At 39.0% G+C, this 21,805-nt stretch overlaps 1 protein-coding gene across 1 annotated transcript in view; it reads right to left on the reverse strand.

Annotated features, from left to right (window-relative positions):
* Positions 1-625: 625 nt before the first annotated feature.
* PALMD (palmdelphin) overlaps positions 626-21,805 on the reverse strand; it is a 29,706-nt gene continuing 8,526 nt past the window's right edge. Inside the window, exons 3-8 of the mRNA XM_082484214.1 lie at positions 19,134-19,264; positions 9,628-9,742; positions 8,707-8,740; positions 8,496-8,606; positions 6,659-7,753; positions 626-2,447 (exon numbers count right to left, since the gene is read on the reverse strand). Of these exons, the coding sequence (XP_082340340.1) occupies positions 2,404-2,447; positions 6,659-7,753; positions 8,496-8,606; positions 8,707-8,740; positions 9,628-9,742; positions 19,134-19,264 (1,530 nt within the window). The 3' untranslated portion in view covers positions 626-2,403. The remainder of the gene's footprint in view (positions 2,448-6,658; positions 7,754-8,495; positions 8,607-8,706; positions 8,741-9,627; positions 9,743-19,133; positions 19,265-21,805) is intronic.

A 21,805-nucleotide genomic window follows, 5' to 3' on the forward strand; every position in this document is an offset into this window, starting at 1 on the left:
TTGTTTTTGTCTTCCTGACTTTATCACAGTTCTCTAGGCCTCTTGTGTCTTTTTCCCTGTATGACTGCTGCTGTATTTAACCATTTTGCACTTCTGATAATCTTCATTAACCTTCTCCATTTGTCTCTTCAGAGATGGGGTGACCAATCTCTACTTAGGTTGTAAATATGAAGTGCTATGCCACAGCTGTGTGTTGATTTGTTTTCCATGCTTTCCCTGAGTCCTAGAGCTCTCTTCATTTTCATGGCTTCTGAGCATGAAGTTGATATTTTCAAAGGACTGTCTGAAACAATACCAACATGTTCTGCTTACTAGCCAAGAGGCTCATAACACCAACTTAATAGCTACATCTTGTGCTGTGTGTGGTTAGAGTTGTGGGGTTTTTTTTTTACATTACTTTTCATGTATCAGTAGTCAATTTCACCTGTAGATTTACTATGCATTTACTATTGTGAAGTCTCTTTTCAGTCTCCTTTCTTTTAAATTACTTTGAATAATACTATGGTGGCGGCAGCATTTTTGCCCCCTTTTCCAGATTGTTTAAGTTTAGTAGTGCAGAGTAAAGGAAGGCAGGGAATGAGTGTCTATAGCAATGTGCTGCTGTTAGAAAAACTGCTCATGACTACTTCATATCACTCTCCTACTCTCTCATTATTTTGGTGTATCCTGGTAAGAACCTTTTTTAAATTATTTTTACAAATTCTCAAAAGAGTTGAAGGTAACTCCTGCTGCTGCTTTGAGAAGCAAACAAATAACAGAAGAAACGAAAGGGGGGAAAGAACCCCACATTATTTTAAAAAAAAAAACCCAAAACAAAAAACAACAAACAAACCCAAACAAAAAGAACAGGATAGACATAGAGGAAGTGTAATATAGTTAAATTTATTTGTTCTTATCTACTATTCCACACTCCAGGTAACCATCTCTGACAAGTCCAAGAATTTGAGATTATTACCCACTTCAGACTGGGAGCCACCAAGAGTTTAGAGGCTTCAAGTCAGCTATTACTACCATCGTGCCTCAGTATGAGGTAGTAGCTTCAGTTTCCTGCCTTGAAGGAAAAACCAGCAAAAAAATTATGGTTGTATTTTGCTGGTGCATAGTTTGAGTCAGTTATACTAGAATAACACAACCTGAGCTTTATCTGTTTAGTGATTCAAACCAGACTAAGACCTAGTAAAATAAAGCTATCGTATTGATTTGAATATAAGAATGTAGTGCTACTACAAGTAGGCACTTTTTTTCAGTACATAGTTCTTGCAGGGAAAATCTGACTTGCATGTGATTTTTCTAGGTGTAATTGTTCCTTATGGCTTTAAGGGCCTTTAGCTCCTCCCTAATATGGAAAGAAATAGCCTGCTCCTTGGTTGGAGTGTTGGACCTTGCTGGACAGCTGTGTCCAGCAGTGGCTGCACCTACAACAGACCTTCTGTTGTAGCTGCAGGACAAGCAATTGGCAACTGAGTGCAAGCCTCCCATCAAAAATACTAATTTTAGCTTCCCTGGCCAGCTAAAACTTGTATACTAAGCAGTTTTTTGTGGTGTGTTTTTGTTTGGTTGTTTTTTTTGATGGACAGGCACTGCCTGTCTGGCAACCAGTTTCCTGGAAAAGTAGGGCTTTCTGTAGCAAGCGAGGAGGTGAAACCATGCTTGGGAGGTCAGGCTGTTCATAGTGTTAGGCACAGGACCGATCTGTGAGGTTATGGGTGGGCAGCATGGATGTGGCCTGGGGAAGGGAGCAGGGTCTGAGGATGGCTATACTGTCATACATAAAATAGAAGTGCGGGTGGACTGCAGAGCTCTAGAAGGTGGCTAAATGTTTAAACATTGACTTTACTATTTGGTTTGTTTTGCTGTCACTTATAAAGGAATGCTTTAAATTTTGGCCAAGGTGGTATGCTTGGAAGCCAGCTTTTATATTTACATTTCTTCCTGCTCCTATCTCTCATGGTTAGTTTTTTATTAACCAATGCTTTTACCAGAAAAATGCTGGGACAGCATTTTCAATCAAAATCAGATTGGCACATTGAAGTGAAACAATGTCCTGTGAAGTTCCATGGAGATGGGTGTTTATCTGCTCTGTGTATATAGCAACATCGTATTCCTGATTGTGGGAACAGGTACGCACATGTCTTCTTACTTGGATATACACTGCATTTACGTTTTTAGGTAACTTTCCACTACTTTGAGCAAAATCCGGGATGTGATTTGTGTGTATGTGGCAGTTGGTCAAATCTAAAAGTCTGTTAAAGTCCATTGGATTATGCAGAGGGCAAAATAACCCAGATGCATAAAACAGGAGCAAAACAAGCATTATGATCCAAAAAAAAATGTGTTGAAGAAACTCTTCTCAGCTTTATTCTGCTTTGAGTAGTAAATTTTACTTCCATGTCATTACAAGTGTTATATCACCTTTTTCCCCAGCTTGGCCATTCTCATCCTCAGAGCTGAAAAAAGAAAACAAACAAAGCCATTGCATTTTAAGACTAACTTTCTATTTCTGATGCTAAATCTCCTTATTTAGAAAAATGAAGAATACACGTACCTCCAGTGGTTAATCCAGCAGAATAAGCATTGTTTTAGTGTTATAGAAAGAAATCAGTAGAAGGCATTAGTTCTGTTAATTTTGCAATAAAGTGAGTTCATTAAGAAATTACTCCATTATCACTATTTGAAAATTCACACAGCTCTCTTCTGTTTTGTTTCTGTTACCTTCACTAAGGCTTTGAAGACAGATGGTATTGTCCTTGACTAGATGCTGACAGATTAAAAGGATGCATGAATAATTAAACAAACTCTTTGTTTAAACTAAAGTCCTCAGTGGGAGCTGTAACTGTTTTGAAGCCTTTTTCTTTTGTGTTGATGTTCACAGAAAACTTTCCTGTCATCCTGGTGCAGTGAGTCAGAGCGAGAGTTAGTCATATTCCTGATTTAAGTCTGATGGAGTAACTTAGTATCTCTATAAGCATCAGTATGGCTATTGTCTGCAACTGGGTATAATGTGGGTTAGTTTAAAAGTGACTGTGCAGGGCAGATGATTAAATGTTAAGGTTATTTTTAGAACAGCAGTATAATGCTGTTGTTTGATGTGTAAGAGCCTCCCCCCACCATGCAGTTGATCTGAGAATGCAGTGGGAATAATTTCCAGCTCTCTGACCTGTTAGTTTGAAGAGCCACCCAAAATAGCATGTCTCTTTCCTTCATCCTGCATATGTCTGTACTGAGCGACAAGGGGCAAAAGCAGCTGTTTACTTGATTTATGCATGTCAGCAAATGTCCAACTTGAGTTACGTTTTGAATGCTGAAGTTGTTGCAAATCAGAGGCATCTGAATGTAACTTTATATCTTAGGGCCACTGACGTTAAGCTTAGCTCTTACAAAGATCCTGTGTACTGTTTGCAGACCAAGGAATTCTGAAGGATTTGCGTCCTGGTTGTGGTTTGAGAGAACAATTGGCCTGATGCTTCACTTATAGGCAATAGTCTGGTTTTATCCTGCTTTATGCATTACAAAAAGAGATGGTATACATGAATCTTTCTCTATTAAAAAGTTTTGTTGTATGTTAACTTTCTTCAACGCAAATGGAGCTAAGTCTCCATTGTGTTTTTGAAGGTTGTGCAGCTTCCAGTGCTAAGGAAAAAAATTAACTCATCTAGACTAGCTATCTGCCAAAAGCCTTGGACCTTTATGTCCCATGACAGCTTGTTCCACATTGTCAGTAGGTTTTATTGCCTGTTCAGCTTCAGTTTTTCCTTTCCTTGTTCATTTCACTATGTCTAGCCTTTGTTCCCCCCCCAAGGACTTTTAATTTCCCTAATGAGTATTGAATCTCCAAAGCATTTGCACGCTAATTCATTTGACTGAAATTTAAAGAATAAGCTCTAATAATGCAAAACACTGGTGTCCTAATTATAGCATTGCTGTCCTTTTCTCTGTATGGTTTTTCTGAGGGCACATACTTTGAGATATTGGTCCCCCACCAAACTCATGGGGAAAGAGGTATGTCCTACATTTCTGTTAGTTCAGAGGCATGATGAAAGCTCCTAACTTAATCTGGTATTCCTCTATATAGATTGGCACGTGGAACAGTTCCTCTGCCTCCTAGCTGTCCTTGGCCATCACTAACTTTTTCAGTAACTTGCTGTGAAGATTCATTTCTTTCCCAAAGCAAGATTGTTACATAAGGGACTGTCTCCCTGGTCTGTCCTGTGCTTCCTTGCTTTCCATTCTTTTTCCTCAGTGCCTGTTTGATGTTCAAATGCTGCAAATGCCTCCCAAAGCTTTAATTTCAGAGAGGATTATTTTTTCTGTTGTGTGTTTTGTTTTAGTAATGGATGATGATGTACCAAAAATATTTTTGACTCCCCTCTTTTCACTGGTGGTGTTTAGGGTGAACCTGCTGGGCTGGGCATCAGTGGCTGCTTTTAAAACAGTTTATTTCCCGAAGAAACAGCTCTGTGTAATACATTGTTCTAGATTTAAGAGGCTTTCCTGGTTTTGTTTCCTTTTTAGAAGTTGCAGTAGGATTACAGGACTGCTTGGGAAAAATTGAGTCACTTCCTGGCTTTTTCCACTGCTCAAAATGTCCCAGGGAGTGCCAATAAATAGGTGGAGGGGTGCAGAGGAATATGGCTTAGTTCCAAATTCTACTGGGCACTTAAGAGACTCACTTGGAGGCAGTGCTGACTGTTGGGGTGTATTTTTGAAGCAGTTGCCAAACTGCCTTTAATTGAATTGGGACCAGTTTTTCCCTAATTGGCTATTTTCTTTTTGGTAGAATGCTTGTAAGTAAATGGGTAAGACCAAATACAGGTTAACAGAATAGATTCTCAAATGTCTTTGCTAGACTTACACTTATCCCCCTTCCCTGAAAGTCAGTGTTTATTTTCCACTAACCTCAAAAGAGAGAGAACCCAGATTGTTTGGAGAGTGTCTGAGTGGCAGGGAAAAATAAAGAAGTTTCAGATGCTTCTTTCAGGAGACAGAAATAAGCAAAAATTGTTACAGATTGAGGTGCTCAGTTAACATCTCATGGCCTATGTATGCCCCATCCGAATGGTACTGCTAGCTCGTAGTTACTTCTTGGAACCCTCTTTCTCAGAATCTGTTCAGAAGCACCCACGCAGCGGGCTGTCGGATGAATGAATTGTTTCAGTAGCAGCCAGCTGGTGGGTGGGTGAGCGTCGCTTCTCCATTATATGCCTATACATATGTGATGGGGGAATTAAGGGACTATCCCCAAAATATAATGGGCTGGAGTAGTTGCTGGAGTGGTTTATCTTGCCTGTACCAGCTAATTCAGCTTCATTTGCTGTCAGAGTTGCTGGCAGCAGCCTTGGGTCCCAGAGGACACAGGGAAGGGTACAGCTGGCAGGATTAGTGCTTGAGAGAAGCAAAGGTCCTCTCAAGGGCTAAAAAAGTACAGTGGCCTCCTTGATCAGAAAGGCTGTCCAGCACTACTGGAATATTTCAGGCTGTTGTGTGCATGACTGTATGAGGTTGATACTCCTGTGAACTGAGTGCATTACTTACTGAACAGCTCTTCCCAGTCAGTGCATACTGATGCAAAAATACTTGAAAATCCTTATGTGAGCCAGTGACCACCCTCTCTCCTGGCTTTACCTGTATTGTAAAGAAATGCTGGGCTGCCAACGCATCTTTAGGCAGGGCCCAAACTTACACTTTTGTTGCCAAACTGCAAAATTATTCAGAAAATAGTCTGGAAGAAGAACAGGGAGAGAATATGGGATCAGGACCCCAATCTTCCTATAATTCAAGCACAGTGTTCTTTCCTTGAAGTGGAATGTGAGTACTGTCTGAAATCTGCTGCTCTGTAAATATACTTAAATGCAGTTTAATAGTATGCATTAAAGTGCAACACAATCATAAACAAGAGCTCTCCATGTTTCTGGAAGATCTTGCTGTTATTCTTTCAACCTTTTATTATGAAAATTTATAGTAAGAAATAGACACCTTGAGTATTAATAGAATATAAAAAGTGTTAAAAAATAACACTATGGACTATATGTGTTAACCACATATAGTGATGAAAACTGTTTCATTGTCTTTCAGAGGCTATAAAAATATCTAACTCGGGTTAACAAAAACCCGATAAAACTTGCATAAATGTTGTCAAGGCAAGGTTGGCAATGCGGATTCCAGAAAAATGCAAAGTGAATCTGGTTATTAAACAGTCTTTCTGATTTAAGGAGCAATTTGGATTATCTAGGAAGTAGTTAGAATGCAGATAGGCACAAAAACATTCCAGTGAGGAGACAGTGTTAAGAAGCAATGCTGTTAGTTACCTGGTAGAAATGAAAACTAATTCTGCTAATTGAAGTAGCATTAATGGAACTTTTAATTGTCACTTGAAAGAGAATCACTTTTAATCTCTGAAGGTTACAGAAATGGCATTTCTGAGATAGTTTATTTTCCAAATTTTGATATGGTAACTAGTGCATTGCTAAAGATGAAATAATTCAACAGTACCAAAATGCAGATTGGCATTTGTTAATCATTTCTCTGCTCTTGTTTGTTAGTAATTGCATATTAGTCCATGAAACAATCCAAAGGGTAAAGTGAAACAGTTGCTAGCAGATAAGAGTATCAGTTTGCTACATAAGCAAACAGCAGTGACATGATTTTCCTTTTCTGTTACCTGTTAGCGAAGGATCTTCGGTACCATCACCAGATATCTGGTTGTGAAGATGAGCACGGTGTGTCAGGGAGCTTAAGCATTCCTCTTGTTCTTGCAGGGAGATGGAATTTTTGTGCGGTACCTTGTTCAGGCTTGCACCCAGACTGCTCACAGGGTTCATTTGCGGGACTTCTGTGATTTTCCTGCTTGGTGGCTGATAAACCTGACTGTAGTGGCCTATGGGATGATATGCTGGTTTCTCAGATTTGCTGTCATCTTCATCATCATCATCAATGATAACTAGTTCTGCACGGATAACCCCATCGTATCGTGACAACTTTTGGTCTGCTTCTTCATCATCATCATCAATGCGCTGATAACCCATGAAAATCATTGTTACTGGTTCAGAATCATCCACGTAACATGGTACGGCTTGGACAATGCTGTACTGAACATCTTCCTCATCTTGAGGTGCAGGGGATGTTTCATTAAGATGGCAGGGACTTAAAAATCCTGTTTCATTATGTCTTTCTCTAGTATTCTGGTAAGGTTTTAATTCTTCATGTGCAGATTTTCTTTCTTCATTATGTATCATCTTGTTCTCAGGACCAGTCTGCACTTTCTTCTCTGAATGGGAAAGTACTGGAGAGGGAGACTTTGGCTGTATTACCTTTGGAAGATCAAGCCCATTTTCTTTATGTTGCTGCAAAAAGGGCTGTGTTTTGGAGAATTCTGTCTGATGATTGCTAAATCCATTCATCTCTCTTCTGTGAGCATCTTCCAGTTTTGTTCCAGGGACTAATTTGTCTTTCTGAGGAGTAACTGGCCTGCAAAATTTATTTGCAAACACAGGCTCATGATACTCTGTGGGAGACTGAGAATTTTTTTCAGTTGCCTGTCGTAGCAGGTCCTCCACCTCAACAGGAGCAAGTTCATCCATCCCATTTTGTGTAGTGCTGCCATTTGAGGACACTGCATAGACTGACTTCCTGCCATCATCATAGACTTTAATTCCTGTCTCTTTGAACTCCTTTGAGGGAAGAGGTATTGTTGATAACACTGTGTTTTCTCCTGTCTTCATGTCTTTTTCAACTTTAATTTCCATGGCAAACAATGCTGTTGAAAGAAACAAGTGCTTAAACTGATAATGCAGCAGCTGCAAGAAATATTGTAGAAGAGTTCTGACAGTGATAGAGAATGACTGTCAGAATGAGTTATCATATACGTGAAATTATCCTATACATAACCAATATATTTGATTCTCATTTTGAATGCCCCCTTCCATCTTGTCAAAACTTGAAGTGGAAAAAAATATTTTTGTTTGTATCTAATTCTGTGAGGAAAAATAAGGTATTGAGAAGCTAGTCTTCATTATGTGATTTACTGAGAAAGGCAGATTTAACTTTGGCCCCTGGTGTCATGCTGGGCAGGAGCAGTTGAAAGAGTTCAATGTGCTGCAAGACTAGAGAGTCTTGGTCACTCAGAAGGGTTAGGAGGCTTTGTAGTAGTTGGGACATAACCAGACTACTGCTGGCTAGCCAGGAGGTGTAAGTGTGGATAAAAAGTGTAAAATGTAGAAGGGAGGAACTACTTAAAGTTACACCAGGTAGAGGAATGAAGTGCTGGAAAGAAGTGTTAATGTTGAAAGCACTTGATCCTTATTCTCGATGGTAAATACCTTACACCAGGGTCCCACCTCTCAGTTTTGATGACCTTACTGATAACATAACACAGCTTAAATGAGAACAATATTATCCCATATCTGTAATGTTTATCCTTCCCTTAAAGTGTATTAGATTCAATTTATAGGAAGTTTTTGCATATATGGACATCCTTTGGAGTTACTGGTAAATAGTACCTTTTCTCTTTTCTTCATCATCAGTGGCAGCATGTGCTGTACTTTTCAGTGCAGAAGGCCTGAAATACTTGGGAAGGTCAGGTATGCTGGTGTATATGTAGTCTGCTGCCTCTGAATAAAGAAGATCCACAAAGTATTTAGTATGTTTTCACTGACTTCTACAAAAACCTTTTTTTTTTTTTTTTTTTTTTTTTTTTTTGACTGGACATACCTTTTTCAACTTCTGCTTTTTCAGTCTTCACAGACTAGGAAAGAGAACCATTAACAATACATGTGATTAGTCAGTTTTAAGTTGTTAACTAAACAGTGCTTTGCTTTACCTGATAGTCTTAAATTTTTGTGTGCATGGCTTCATGCTCAGAAGGGGCTAAAAGTGGAACCTGCTCAGCTGGAGCATGGAAAGGGAGAAAGTGAATATTTTCTGTGGTTGTTTTTTTTTTGCCAATATGATTCCAAGTCACACAGGGAAGGACAGGACATTACAAAGTGTTAATCGGTGACAAAGCCTCATACTGTGGCCCATGTTGGCTTGCCTCAAAGATTTACAAAGGTTCTGCTTTGGGATTCCAGTTGTGCTTATCTCCCTGCGACTCTTTAGAGAGGGAGAGTGTGCGTAAGACCAATTGGAGAACTGAAGTTTAGTTTCATCATTATGTTTTTGAGGTGGTTTGAGATTATTTTCAAATATCAAAAAGACCTTTAGACAAAGACTAATGACAGATAATATTGAGTCATGTTTCACTATAAGCTCTCTTAGGGACTTGGGGAAAAGCATGATGCAGTTTAGTTGGGCACCTGAAGGAGCATGAATACGTCAGCCTCTATACCCACTCTGTACCTGTTATGTCTGTTGCTGGCTGAGATGCGGAGTTGCTGGTTGCTGCCAGTGGCAGTGCTATTTTTTTTGAGATGTGGTGTAGATGGGGACCAATTCTTACCATTACTCCACCCCCCTAAACAAGCAAATGGAAACATTTGGGCACTTAAACAGTATAATATCTTGACCCCTTTGAACTACTGTCACTGTAGACAAAAGCTCATGACCACTTACAGGATCCAGGTTGTTCCACTTTCCCTGGTTATCACGATGAACGAGTAATTAATTTTACTTCTGGAGTAATTTGGCACTAACCTTTATTATGTCTTCTGTTGTTTTTTCAACAGACTTAAGTTTCTTTAAAATTGCTTGTTCCTTAGCTGAGACTTCCATTTCCTCTCTTTCCAGAGCCTCAATTTCCTTCTCCAGTCTGCAATCACAATTCACTTTGATTTAATACCAGGCAGAGAGCAACGTTGCAGATTCAATACATTGTGAATATAGACATTAGTGGTGCTGGTTCTACTTACCCTGACAAATTTTTCTCTAATATGAGATCAGCTTATAATTTCACATACATCAGAAAATCCGGTGAAATAGTATTCTCTTTTTTTTTTTTTTTTTTTTTTTTTTTTTAAATGTACCTGCTCTAGGTTCCTTCTGAGCCTACTTTGAAAACAATGGCTGAAATAAATCTATTTTACAGGAGGGAACAGTTAAGAAATATAGACCCCCACAGCATTTCCTTGTCTCTAAGCAAATTTTCTCTCCTACATTGTCTCAAGAAATGTGATTACTCCCTTGTAATTATGATGTAGGGCTAGATAACATGACCTCATAAGCTATATTTTAATATATGTAGCCAAACTGTATTCAGGAGGATCCCCTGTGGAGGAAAGCTCTAGTCAATCTATAACTAGAAGCTACAATTCCAGAAGCACCACCTCTATCAATGCAAATCAAATTGCATTTGTATTTCTGAGGGGTAAAACAAGTATAATTTTTTTGATAAAACAATAATGACATTTGCAAGTACTTTTTGTAGATAAAACAGCTCTTAACTAATTTTCTAATATAAAAATTAATACAACTAGAAATCATAAAACTGATGTGCTTTGCAGGCTACTTTTATGAAGTGATGACTCCATAATTGTGTGGATTTTGAAAACTAAGCAACCTGCATAGTAGGAGGATTCTCAAGAGACTAAAGCCTCAACCTTTGTTGTTTTCCAGTCTGATTGGGATTGAGAATGAAGAATTTATGAACACGCAAGATGATGAAGGGGTTTTCTGAGGGTGGTGTGTGTGTGTTCAGCGCCAAGATGCCAAGACAGTTCTCTGTGGTTTTGTGTGTGTGAAAGTGGGTTCTGGGATTTCAAAATTCTTTGCTTTGGTAAAACAGGTGTAATGGTGCTTGACTGACAGCCTGAAGCTTGATTCTTCAGGGATAAAAAAAAGTCTTGATTAAAATTAAAGTTATTGCTGATGTGGGGTGGGTGTTATTGTAACTAGACCAGTACTTGTGTAGCTACAGACTTAAAAATACTAGTAAGTTTTAAGGGCTCCTATTTGAGGGTGTGGGCTGAGGCTTTTACGGACATACACATGTCCTTCTTAGTCATTCATTGGCACTTTGTGTACTTAATTAACTGGGAAAAGTGCTGAAATCTTGTTTCTGGAAAGCATTCATTTTCAGCAGAAGAGCAGTCATTTAAGACACTGGTTCAATGCACCTAGGACAAGCAGCTGGGAAGGTTAATGTTTGCGGTGTTTGCTCAAGTAATATTCTCCCAAATATTACCAATGAATTTGCAAGAGAAAACAGAGTAGTTCACATAGGTGTGATACATGTCGCATCAGGTGCTAACAGCAATCACTTTCTAAGATTGCAATTAGGTGAGATTTCCAACACAAAGGAACAATTTTTAAGGGTCTATTTATTAGAGGAGGAGCCTTGATTGTACCCAGGTCTAGTAAGTGAGAGCTTTGTTTTACAAAGACTACAAGCTTACCTCTTATGAATACCAAAGATACTAATTTTGGATATTCTCTAATACGGCAGGATATTCAGCAATTGACTTATCTCTGTCAGATTTTAGCAGTGCAAAGCAGAAGTATCTTGCCAGCTAAGACTTGGCTGATAAGCTAACTTTTCTTAAAAAACCTTTATCGTTATGTAAAAAGGAGATTGAAGCTTAGCAGTCAAATTTTTTTTGACCTATTGACTTCTGCTGTGAATTTGTATGTTATTTAAAAGGGGTCATGGCTGCCTTTCCCTCCCCTTTTTGTTATATGTTAAAGCTATGTTATATGGGGTTTTTTTTTGCATGTTAAAGCTATGTTATGTTTTTTTTGCACGCTAAAGCTGAGTATGAAGTTTAAGGCATCTTTTTCCAAATTAGAGGTTTTTTTGTTTTCTGAGCACTAAGATGTTTGACAAAACACTTCTAGACAGAAGGGTCCAGGATAAACTATCTAATCTCTGTGTATGTGAGAGAAGGAGAAAGCAATGCATTAAGTATCTCAGTCAAATTATTTTCTCTGGTGACTAAGGTAGCAACTCAAGCAGGTCTCCCATATCCCATTTTTCTCCCCCTCTTTCTGGTCAAGAGCGTTCCTTACTGCGTAAGTGCCTATTTGTTGGGTTTTAGATAGAAATTTGTCTTGGCCTCATAGCTGGGAAGTCACTTTCCCCTGAAAATCGCCAATCAAGTCCAGATTTAACTCTGAACTGGGACTTGAACTGGATTGCTTATGCTGTAGGGGAGTGCCATATAGCTTCAATCTCCTGCTTCATCTACCTTTTCTTTTTGGGGTCGTTTTTGGAAGAATTTCTTTTAACTTAAAGGAAAAAACAAAAGCAAATTTCAAAACCTTCCCTGTTTGAGTGAAATAAGTCTAGTCATCCATTTCTGACATGGATTCAAAACCAATGGAAGGCATAAGGCAACTGCAACTGATATAACTAGTTGCTGAGATCAGTCAGAATAGAGTTACAACTAGGTGATCTGAGCCAGAGTTACAAACAGAGTGATGATGGCCTATAACCCTGATAGAAAAAAATTGTTTTATGTTTTGACTTATTCTTCAGTATGTGCTGGGATCCACAATAATACACCAAAGTCAACATTAATAATAGAAACCTGTCCTCCCTTTAAAGTAAGCAGACCAGAAAAGTTGAATGCAGGCCGGCAGAGAAGCATTATTTATCTCCTTGTGTGACTGCTTAAGGTGTCTGAATAACACCGTGGCTCTTGTCCTATTTAAACTCAGATTTGTAGAGCTACAATAATAGGATGCTATGTGGACTTTTATCTGTTAGCGAGAATATCCTCTTTTTTGAAATACAAAGGTGTCACAGAACTCGGAACTGAGTTGTGAAGAAAAATGCGTTCAGGATTAAAGTAAAAGCTAAAAATATATATATATATTTAAAAGCAGTTAACGCTTTGGACCTGAGCTCTGCAAGATGCCCTTAGGACCTTGCTCAAAGGTACTGATTATAGTGCTAAAATTTAAAAATTTTATAATGAGGGGGATGAACATTCTTGGAGGGCTACAAAAGGCACTAATGCAATGACCATGTGTCATATTTCTGCAGTTCTTACAGAATATTATTAGTTTAATAGATTGAAATGTTGTATTTTTACATGAGACTTGATTACAATATTATCATAATGCAAAAATGAATCAGAAGCATAACGAACCAAAGAATCATTAACCTTTACTATGGGTTTATTTCAGTTTGGAGTGTGAACACTCCTAGACACACAGGTGGAAGAAGACAAGGAAAAATCCTGGGAAGGTATTAAAAAAAAAAAAAAAGAGGGGTGAGTGGGGAGAGAGAGAAAGAGAAAACACAATCCTAAATAAATCAAAGATGGTAAACCCCATATAGTTATCTGTGAGATCAAGAAAAGTAGTATTTAAATTTATATATGCTCTCACACCCATACCAACACCCACTTCACATGGTAATTAAGAGGACTGATTCAGTGCTCAGTGGGGTTAGGGAAAATTTCTCATACCCATGTAATGGGAATTGCATCTAGACCTTAGCTATCTCTTTTGCACTCATACTTGCATATAGATGAGGGTTTTTTTATGGTTCGTTTTCAGAGGATGTTGTGAGTGTGTACACTGGAGTTTGTTGAATGAAAACTTTTAAAAGATGCAGTCTGTATGGTTCAAAGAAATCAAAGTCCTTTTGACTTTGTGCAGTGGAAAAGTTGGGCCAGAATCTTTCTGGTGTGTTTAAATCTTTAGAAACTTCTAAATCAATGACATTTTTATGAAGTTACATCATATTTGTATTTGTCTTGAACAGGTCTAGCAGCTACACTAGCAATTATAAGAAACATTTTTGACAGTGCTGCTGTGTTTTGTAGAGAAATGGAAATATGACATAGCTACTGTATTAAATCAACCTTTTGGATATTTGTCCTTCTGTCCTCAAGTAGTACTTGTTATTTGAGAGAGGAAAACAAGTAGTATGAAGGCGTGGATGAAAGAAGGAACCTTAGAAGCCAAGATATTAAATTGGAGCTTTCTCTGCCAAAGTAGTAGCTGAATTAAGACATTCTACAGAGAATACCTGACTGCTGCTGGCCACCAGCTAATCTGCTGGGGTTGGCACCACTGCCACCCCAGAAGAAAAATAAACGGCTTAAGAATGAAAAGCAGATAGGAGGCTACCACCCTGGAGAATACTGGACTGAGAGGAAGAGGCAGTTTAGCAAGTCCTCACATGTTTTGAGGTGAGTCAAATGCTTTAGCAGCTCTGGAGTCCATCTAGCCTTAGCCTGCCTTCATGTATCACGTTACAAACCATTGAATAGATCTTAGCTAACTGTGGTGTTTGTGCCATTTTTAAGTATGTTGTTTAGCAACTAATTCTATCAAGAATGAGTGCTATTTACTGAAAATAAAATGAGAAAATGGGACTCAAAATTCTTCATTCAGTTTGTGCCCTGACCAAGAACATCCTCTCTTAGCTCGTGTTAACTCCTAACATGTAAAGAAGGTGAATAGGACAGGTAATGTAAATGCTGGTTTTGTCTGTAACTAGAGCTATTTGTTGCAAGGTGGTTCGGGCCACTCACTATTCGCTGTTTTGTTGTTGATGCAAAGGATTAAACTCTCCCTTTTATCAAAAAATGCTCAAATCTGAAATAATTAGCAGACATATGCTAGCTCTATTCAACACCCGAGTAAAGAATGTTTCAAAACAGAAGTCCTGTTGAGGAGGGTGATGGAAAGGCCCATGCCACTACTATGGCCTACAATTGCGATTGTCCTCTCAGCAGAAACAAAGACTGGTTTAAGGGCATTCAACAAGTCTTTAAAGTGATTCAGATTTTTTAACTGAAGATAAGACCCATGCAGAATAATCACCTGAGTGGACAGAATCGATCTGAATCAAGTGAAGTTTAATAATCAGACACCCAGAAGAAATAATTCTACTGAGCTTCTCAATAATGTAACCTACTGTTTACTGTATGACATGTGTCTACATGATAAGTTTAGCAATCTTTGATTTACAGGGCAGGTCAAAGGTATGACTTCACATATAAGTAGTCACGCAAGCTTTTGTTAGCTTGGGTGCTATCTATGGCATAGAAAAAGCACTGTGCAAGCACTGCATGGTGCATATTTTGTGCTTTTTAGTGGACTTTGTAATACAGAGTTCAGTATGAACAAGGTTTCTGTGTTGCTGCTGGCTGGTTTGAAACCGGGCTGGGTATGTCTAAACAAAACCTAATGATATTTGGAAGGCAGCATGGATGTTTCTTTAGAGGCCTTTGCTAGACAGCTATTGAGGAGTGGTGGGAAGTATAATTTATAGCAAAAGATGCTTGATGTGACTAGACCTGTTTAAATTCCTAGTTCAGAGGGAAGTTCCCACATGACTCCAGGTATGTTCTTCTGCCTCCATTCTCCATCTGTAAAGTCAAATGTACTCATCTGAGTCCTTTGTGTATTGTGAAGATAAAAGCTGCCAAAGACGAAGGTGTGTAGATTGTTTGGTTATGAAAGTGTATCAGTAATGAAAATATTTCTTTTGATATCAAGGCCTTACAAAGCTGTAAACTGTCTTTAAAACTTCAGCAATGGTGAATTAAGTCCTCTTAATTTAGGGTGGCTCAGGAATGTAATTAGGAGCATTTCTATACTGACTTTCATTTCTAGGATGCATTATACTTGTGAAGTTGTTATCATAAGAGTGAAGACAGCATGTCATTTTGTGTTATACTTTTTTTTTCCGTTAATCTTTTCATTTTAAACTGATGTAATTAATCTGATTCATTTCACTACAAATAAATCTGAAGTATTTCAGATGTATGTCCAGAAGTAGGAATCGTTTTAAGGAGGAAGCAATTTGGTGGAGCTTCCCAGCAGAAGGTCACATGCAGGAAAAGTTTGTTGGTAACACTGGTAGTAACAACAAATGGCTGTGGAAATATGTAGCTTGCCATGAAAGAAATAAATTGCCATGAAAAAGCAGCATATACAAAAATAAGAGGAACCATTCACAGGTTCCGTTAAGCAAGTGTAGTAAACCAAATAGCTGTATATTCTTGGAAAAAGAATAATATTTTTAAGAAGCGGAAAAAGACCAGCAGCTACAATCAAACACTTATTGCATTTTTTTCCAGTGTAGTGCTTACAGTTGCAAGTAAACTTACTTCATTTCATCTTCATCAGGATTTAAATTGCTGATTTATGGTCAGAATATCAGCCATTGAGATATACAAACATGACTTGTGCTTGTAATTAACTGGATCTGGAACTATGTAGGAAAAGCATTCATACCTACTACATTTCTCCTAAATGCAGGCATATAAATAGAAACTATTAAAAAAACAAAATGAAACTAACAAAAAAAAGCCAAATCAAACCCCAAACCAATGCAACAAAACAAACCTGTAATCCCTGCATCCCACCTCCATGGGAAAGGAATTCTAAAATGGATTTTTTTGTACATGCTGAAAGTTAACAAAGTCTCTGGCAAAAACTCCTTTGGGAAGGTTAACAGGAACATTCCTATAGTTAGGCTGTTACAGGCTCAGGCATAGATCAAGTGTATGAGCTGAGGAACCACCACCTTGTTTGGTATAATATGTGTGCTCTTGGTCATGGGATGCAGTACTAAATGTGCAGTCTTCCCATTCACAGTGTATCTGCATCTGATCCTTGTTATTATCAAAAAATAGACATGAGCTGAGATGGTACTCCAGGATCCACGTTGTGATTTAAGAAAGCAACGGGGGACAAATGATGGGTTTGGCAGTTTCATTTCTCCTTCCTTAAAGCACAGATACGTTTAGAAATCTTCCTTTAAATGTCTATGGGCTTCTTTTAAAAGACCTGGAAGCTTCTAATTTAGATAAACTTTAAAATTTATATCCCCTTGTCAACTGTTAGATCCAATCTAGAATTAAAGTAGAAGGAATATTCCTTTGTGATGCTAATTTACCTACATAAATTAAAGGTGTTTTTCAGGTTTGAAGCTCCAGTTGGATTACTGTTTTACTATTTGTAACAGCGATTAATTCTAGTCATGCTAAAAAAAAAAAAAGTTTATATGGCTATAGCCAGAGAAGTAAAGCTTACTATGTGCATTCAGCTCTGGCATCTGAGGAAATAAAAATTAAGGCCACTGAACTGATGACAAATTCGGGACAATAATTACAAAAACAGTATCAAAAGACTATAACTGTAGCTACAAACCTATATTTCTGTGAGACGTGGATATGATGTTATGTATGTGAATAAACAGCCTTATTTGCTGAAATCTCTGGTACTTTAGGAAGGTTTTTAAGTCCTAATCCTGTATTCCAAGTCTCCCCAGGGATAGGACAGGAGTGACCCACTGTCAGTGTTGCTGTGAGATATCTTGATTACAATGACTTGGGTGCAGAGAACCCTGAAGGTATGCTAGGAGGTGACAGACTAGGTTTAGATGCTGGAGATACAGTATGCTTCCTGCTAAAATATTTCACTGTTTTTAAGGCAGCCAGTATGTTGGGAGTTCAGTAGCTTTCCTTGGCTTCAAACTGGGGAATGGCTTAAACTGAAAGAAGGTAGATTTAGATTAGATATTAGGAAGAAATTTTTCACTCTGAGGGCGGTAAGGCCCTGGAACAGGTTGCCCAGAGAAGCTGTGGGAGCTCCATCCCTGGAGGTGTTTTAGGCCAGGCTGGATGGGGCTTTGAGCAACCTGGTCTAGTGGGAGGTGTCCCTGCTATGGCAGGGGGGTTGGAACTAGATGATCTTCAAGGTCCTTTCCGACCTAAACCATTCTGTGATTCTATAATAGTATTGCTTGTTCTTTATTTGAGTGTTATCACATGAATTGGCAACTGTAGATGAAAAGAAAGGAGTTTTAAAGATGTCTCATCACCAAATTTCTTGGGGCATAAAGGAGATCTAGACTAAAGCTCCAGCTCTTACTCAAAGCCAACAGGACTTTGAAAATCTGGTCTATTCTCCCAGAGTGCGGAGAAGGGCTGAACCTCCAGTGGGCTGGTGGGGAGCTACTTGCTCAGTGCAACTTCCCTGTTGCTCCTGAGCCAGTCCTTCCCCACATGGCTCTCTTTTTCCTGGTGATCACGCTGTCATAGGGACCCCTCTTGCATTGCCTTCTAAAAAACAACCCAGCAGGTTGTGATTACGAGCACACTGTCTACCTCCTACCACTGCAACAAAGAATTCCACAGAGGTGAATGAAAAGCTGTTCTGTTGAGAAAAGTGCTTTCAGGCAAGAAGTCAGCATAATTATAGGACAAACTAGCACTAGGCTGCTGCCTGTCAGCCAAGAGAATTATCGTTTGTGTCAGAGAGATGGAGTAAGGAAGGAAGTGGGTGGGAGGTAACCGGAGGAGGTAATCTTGGTGACAACTTTACCGAAAAAGTGTGTGTAGGAGGACAGTGGAGGAAGATGAGAGTATGGAGGAAGATGCTATTGAACTGAAATAGAGGAATAAGCCTCAAAAAAGGATGATGGAATTTTCTAGTATCTAAAGAAACAGGAACGCTTCATCTTTTCTATGCTGCTAATGTGTAGTACCAGTCAGTATGCCTGGACCCAGGTAAGGAGCTGATTTTGTACAGAGCCCCATGGTATTTGGGAAAGGCTAACTGCAGCTAATAAGCACATAGAATCATGTCCATAGTAAAGGAGTTGTATATGAGACTGTCCATGCAGTTTGATGTTAGCCCTATGTGGCAGGGAGGTACTAGGCAATAAGACTTGTAGGAACATCTCTAATAAAAGGGAGAAAAAGGCCTTTGCTATAAGAGGCTTCTGGATATAAATGGAGGACAAAACAGCATGGAAGGTAAGTGAAAATAAGGGAAGTGATAGTAATAGGGCTAGGCTGCTTGTACCGTTCTGAAGTGCTGTGTTATGGTAGAAATCAGGTGTTAAAGGCTGCAGGACCTAGTGAAACTGAAGAAATTTTAAAACTATTTACTATTGTTTTGAAATTCTGATTCAACAATTGCTATCAGAGCAAAACCCATATACTGTGGCTTACATCTATTGAGTATAGCATAAAAGGGGTATCTGAAATTAAAGAAACAAATACTCAGCAAGATATTTGTGGTGCAGTTTGATAAAATTCACAGTATGGAAGCTTGGATTGTGTATTCTCTAATTCTAGCTGACTAGGAAAAAATATAACAAAGATTGCTTTACTTTGTGTGTCAAACTGCATATGTTTAGCCCTTGCTGACACTTTAATCTTTTACAAAATAAGGTAGGACTTTTAAGAAGGGACTATTTTAACCCAGACAGAAGGGCAGGGGTACTACCCTACCTGAAAATATTGTGTTCCAGCTCATGAGTCCGTTGTTGGTCCTCCCAATTCTGCTTTTGCATTTCTTCTTGCTCTTTTGGAGTGAGAGAACTAAAGCCATCCAAGAGCCATTTTTCTCGCAAGGCCTTTTTCTGATGGGGAAAAATACAGACAAGTAAGTGTACTTTAAAAGTTAGACTATTTAATCATTTACTGTGTTTGTCTTGATGCCATAGGTGTGATCCACGTTCTTGTGCTGTATTTAGCATAACGCAACCTGACAGCTGTGAGTGCCACTGAAAGAGAAATACTAAAACATGTGTGTTTTGAGATTGACTTAAAACCAAGCTCATTAAGAGCAATGTCCCATTTTATTACTCCACCCAACAAATACATAGAGGATGTCAGTTGCTACTGGTAACAGATTTGTACTTATAAGTGGATCCAGTGGTGTGTTTGTCCTCACCAAAGCAAAACAGTTGTATCAAAGTGTACGTATTACAGACTTGTGCAAAAGGCCCCAGTCAGAAGCACTATAGTTTTATTTCAATAGCCCTGATTTCTGGGGTCATGGCATTGCATGAATTCTGGGAGGCGGTATAAGAGGTGAAGAGTTTCTGTAAATAAGGTTGTTATAGGGGGAAGAGATCTCTAGGGAGTTAGTGATGCAATGCTATCTCTGGAGTTTACAAGGAACTTGGGTAACTACGGTGGTGAACTCGCATTTCATCTGGTGATGGTGTGTGGGGTAAGAGTGGGACTGGAAAGGTGGAGCCATGGGGTGCTGATGTCTGGTCAGTGTTTCGGCAGACCTGCTATGTATTTAGAACTGCTGTTTTAGGCGCAATCCAGGGCTTACGTATTTAAGTCCTGAGCTGTTTAGTGCCTGTGGAGTTCTTTCTGTGCAGCAGTAGCTTATGAATGGGTGTATTGCATGTGCACAGGTGAGTGGATCTCAGCTGTGTTTTCAAATTTTGCAAAATATGGCTGTACGCACAAATTGCTTTCTACAGCTGCTTTACAACATGAAAAAAATAAATCAAGAAAAATTATTAGTGGAGATAAGTTCATGTTTGCAGGCTAGAGGTTGAAAACCATGCAAACTTTCTTGTGCTCTTTTTACTCCCTTCAGTCTAACTTCGGAATATAAATCCAGTTGCTGCCTTGGGGAAGAAGTGGGAGTCAGGGCTCCTTAGAAAACTCTTTCAGCGGGGGGAAAAAAAGCAGGCATATAATGTTTTTAACCATGAACTTTCCATTTGTAGTTTAGATTTCTTGAGCTGTCTGTTTTACATGTTACCTTTTCTGTTTTGCTTGTTGTTCCCCCCCCCCCCCCCATATAGTTTCATTAACTGTATTAACCTCAGTGCTGCTTGCAGCGGCTGTTGGAATCCCTGCCTGCATCCTCTGTCTTCAGTTACTTAAACTGTTGCTTCCTACACTTTTCTGTTTACTGTATACTTTACATGAGGTTGTTACTGAGGCCCAGCTAGTGAAGGAAGATGCATGTAGGGACCTGATTGCAGTTAAATGCAATTTTCAACTTGCTTTGATGTGTGACATGCATGATGTGATAGAAACTGTGATTAAAACAGGCTTGTTCTGTGTCATGCCACGGTACTTCCCCCACCATCCACGCCCTCCCGGAATGTAAGAGCAATGTTTACAGTTGCCTGAGCCCTGCAGGACTACTCTCTCTCGAAACACTGGATCCTAGGAAATCTGTGGGAAACAAGGGCTGCTCAAGACTGATGGTCCCGAGCCTTGACTCTGGCCGTGGGATTTCTTGGCAGCACTTCCTGGCAGTTGTGTCTTAGGCTCAAATGAAATAAATGCAGATTTTAATAGAATGGTTTTGTGTGATCTGATAGATGCGTGTACCCTGGTGTTGGCACAACTCTTATTGACCACAAAATACTGTTTTCTCAAGTTGGAGGGAACACAGTTATTGATTCCCTTTCAGTCAATCTGTTTAGATTTTAATGATAAGTAGGGCTCCTAGAAAAGTGAGTTTTTAATCCTGGCTGGAACTGAATTAGTCTAGCATTGCTGCCTCCAAAAATAAATCTATAACTCCTTGTGAGAATTATAGTGGGGCTGGCACTGTAGACCTCAGAAACTGATATCACACATTGAAATCAACAAAAGCTTCATGTATGTATAGGGTTAGGCTCAAGAAAACAAACTCCCTAAACATAGGCATAACACAATAGTGTTATTTTTGCATTTTCCTAGAATAGTTTGCTGCTGCTACCAACTAAATGCCAGGTAGCCTTTTTAATTTAATTGGCCACTTTTGAAAGAATGACACATTGCGTAGTTTGGAAGCAGCTTTAGAACAGCAGACAGTTCAAGGCTGTTCCACTGAGGCATTGGCACAAGGCAGTGCAGGGGCAACTACTTTGGGCCTGTAGGGTTCTTTCTGCTGTCTGGCGTTTTCTTCCACTGTAAAGTGTCTCTAGCTCAGTACTAGGTTGTGCGTGTGTTATAGCACTTTAATTTTTGCATTAGGCTCAGTATGTTAAGGGAAAAGGATACTTATATGTTGTGATGTGACTGTGGGAATGGCTAGAGTGCTGGGAAGCAATCACTTTCTTTTGTACTTCATCATCACATCTAGAGTACTGTGACAGTATTCTGCAAATTCTGTGAATAACGTCCTACGTGTGCTCCAGGTATAACTCCACTGTAAT

Source organism: Vanellus vanellus (genome assembly GCF_965231255.1).
Source record: "Vanellus vanellus genome assembly, chromosome: 5".
NCBI lineage: Eukaryota > Metazoa > Chordata > Aves > Charadriiformes > Charadriidae > Vanellus > Vanellus vanellus.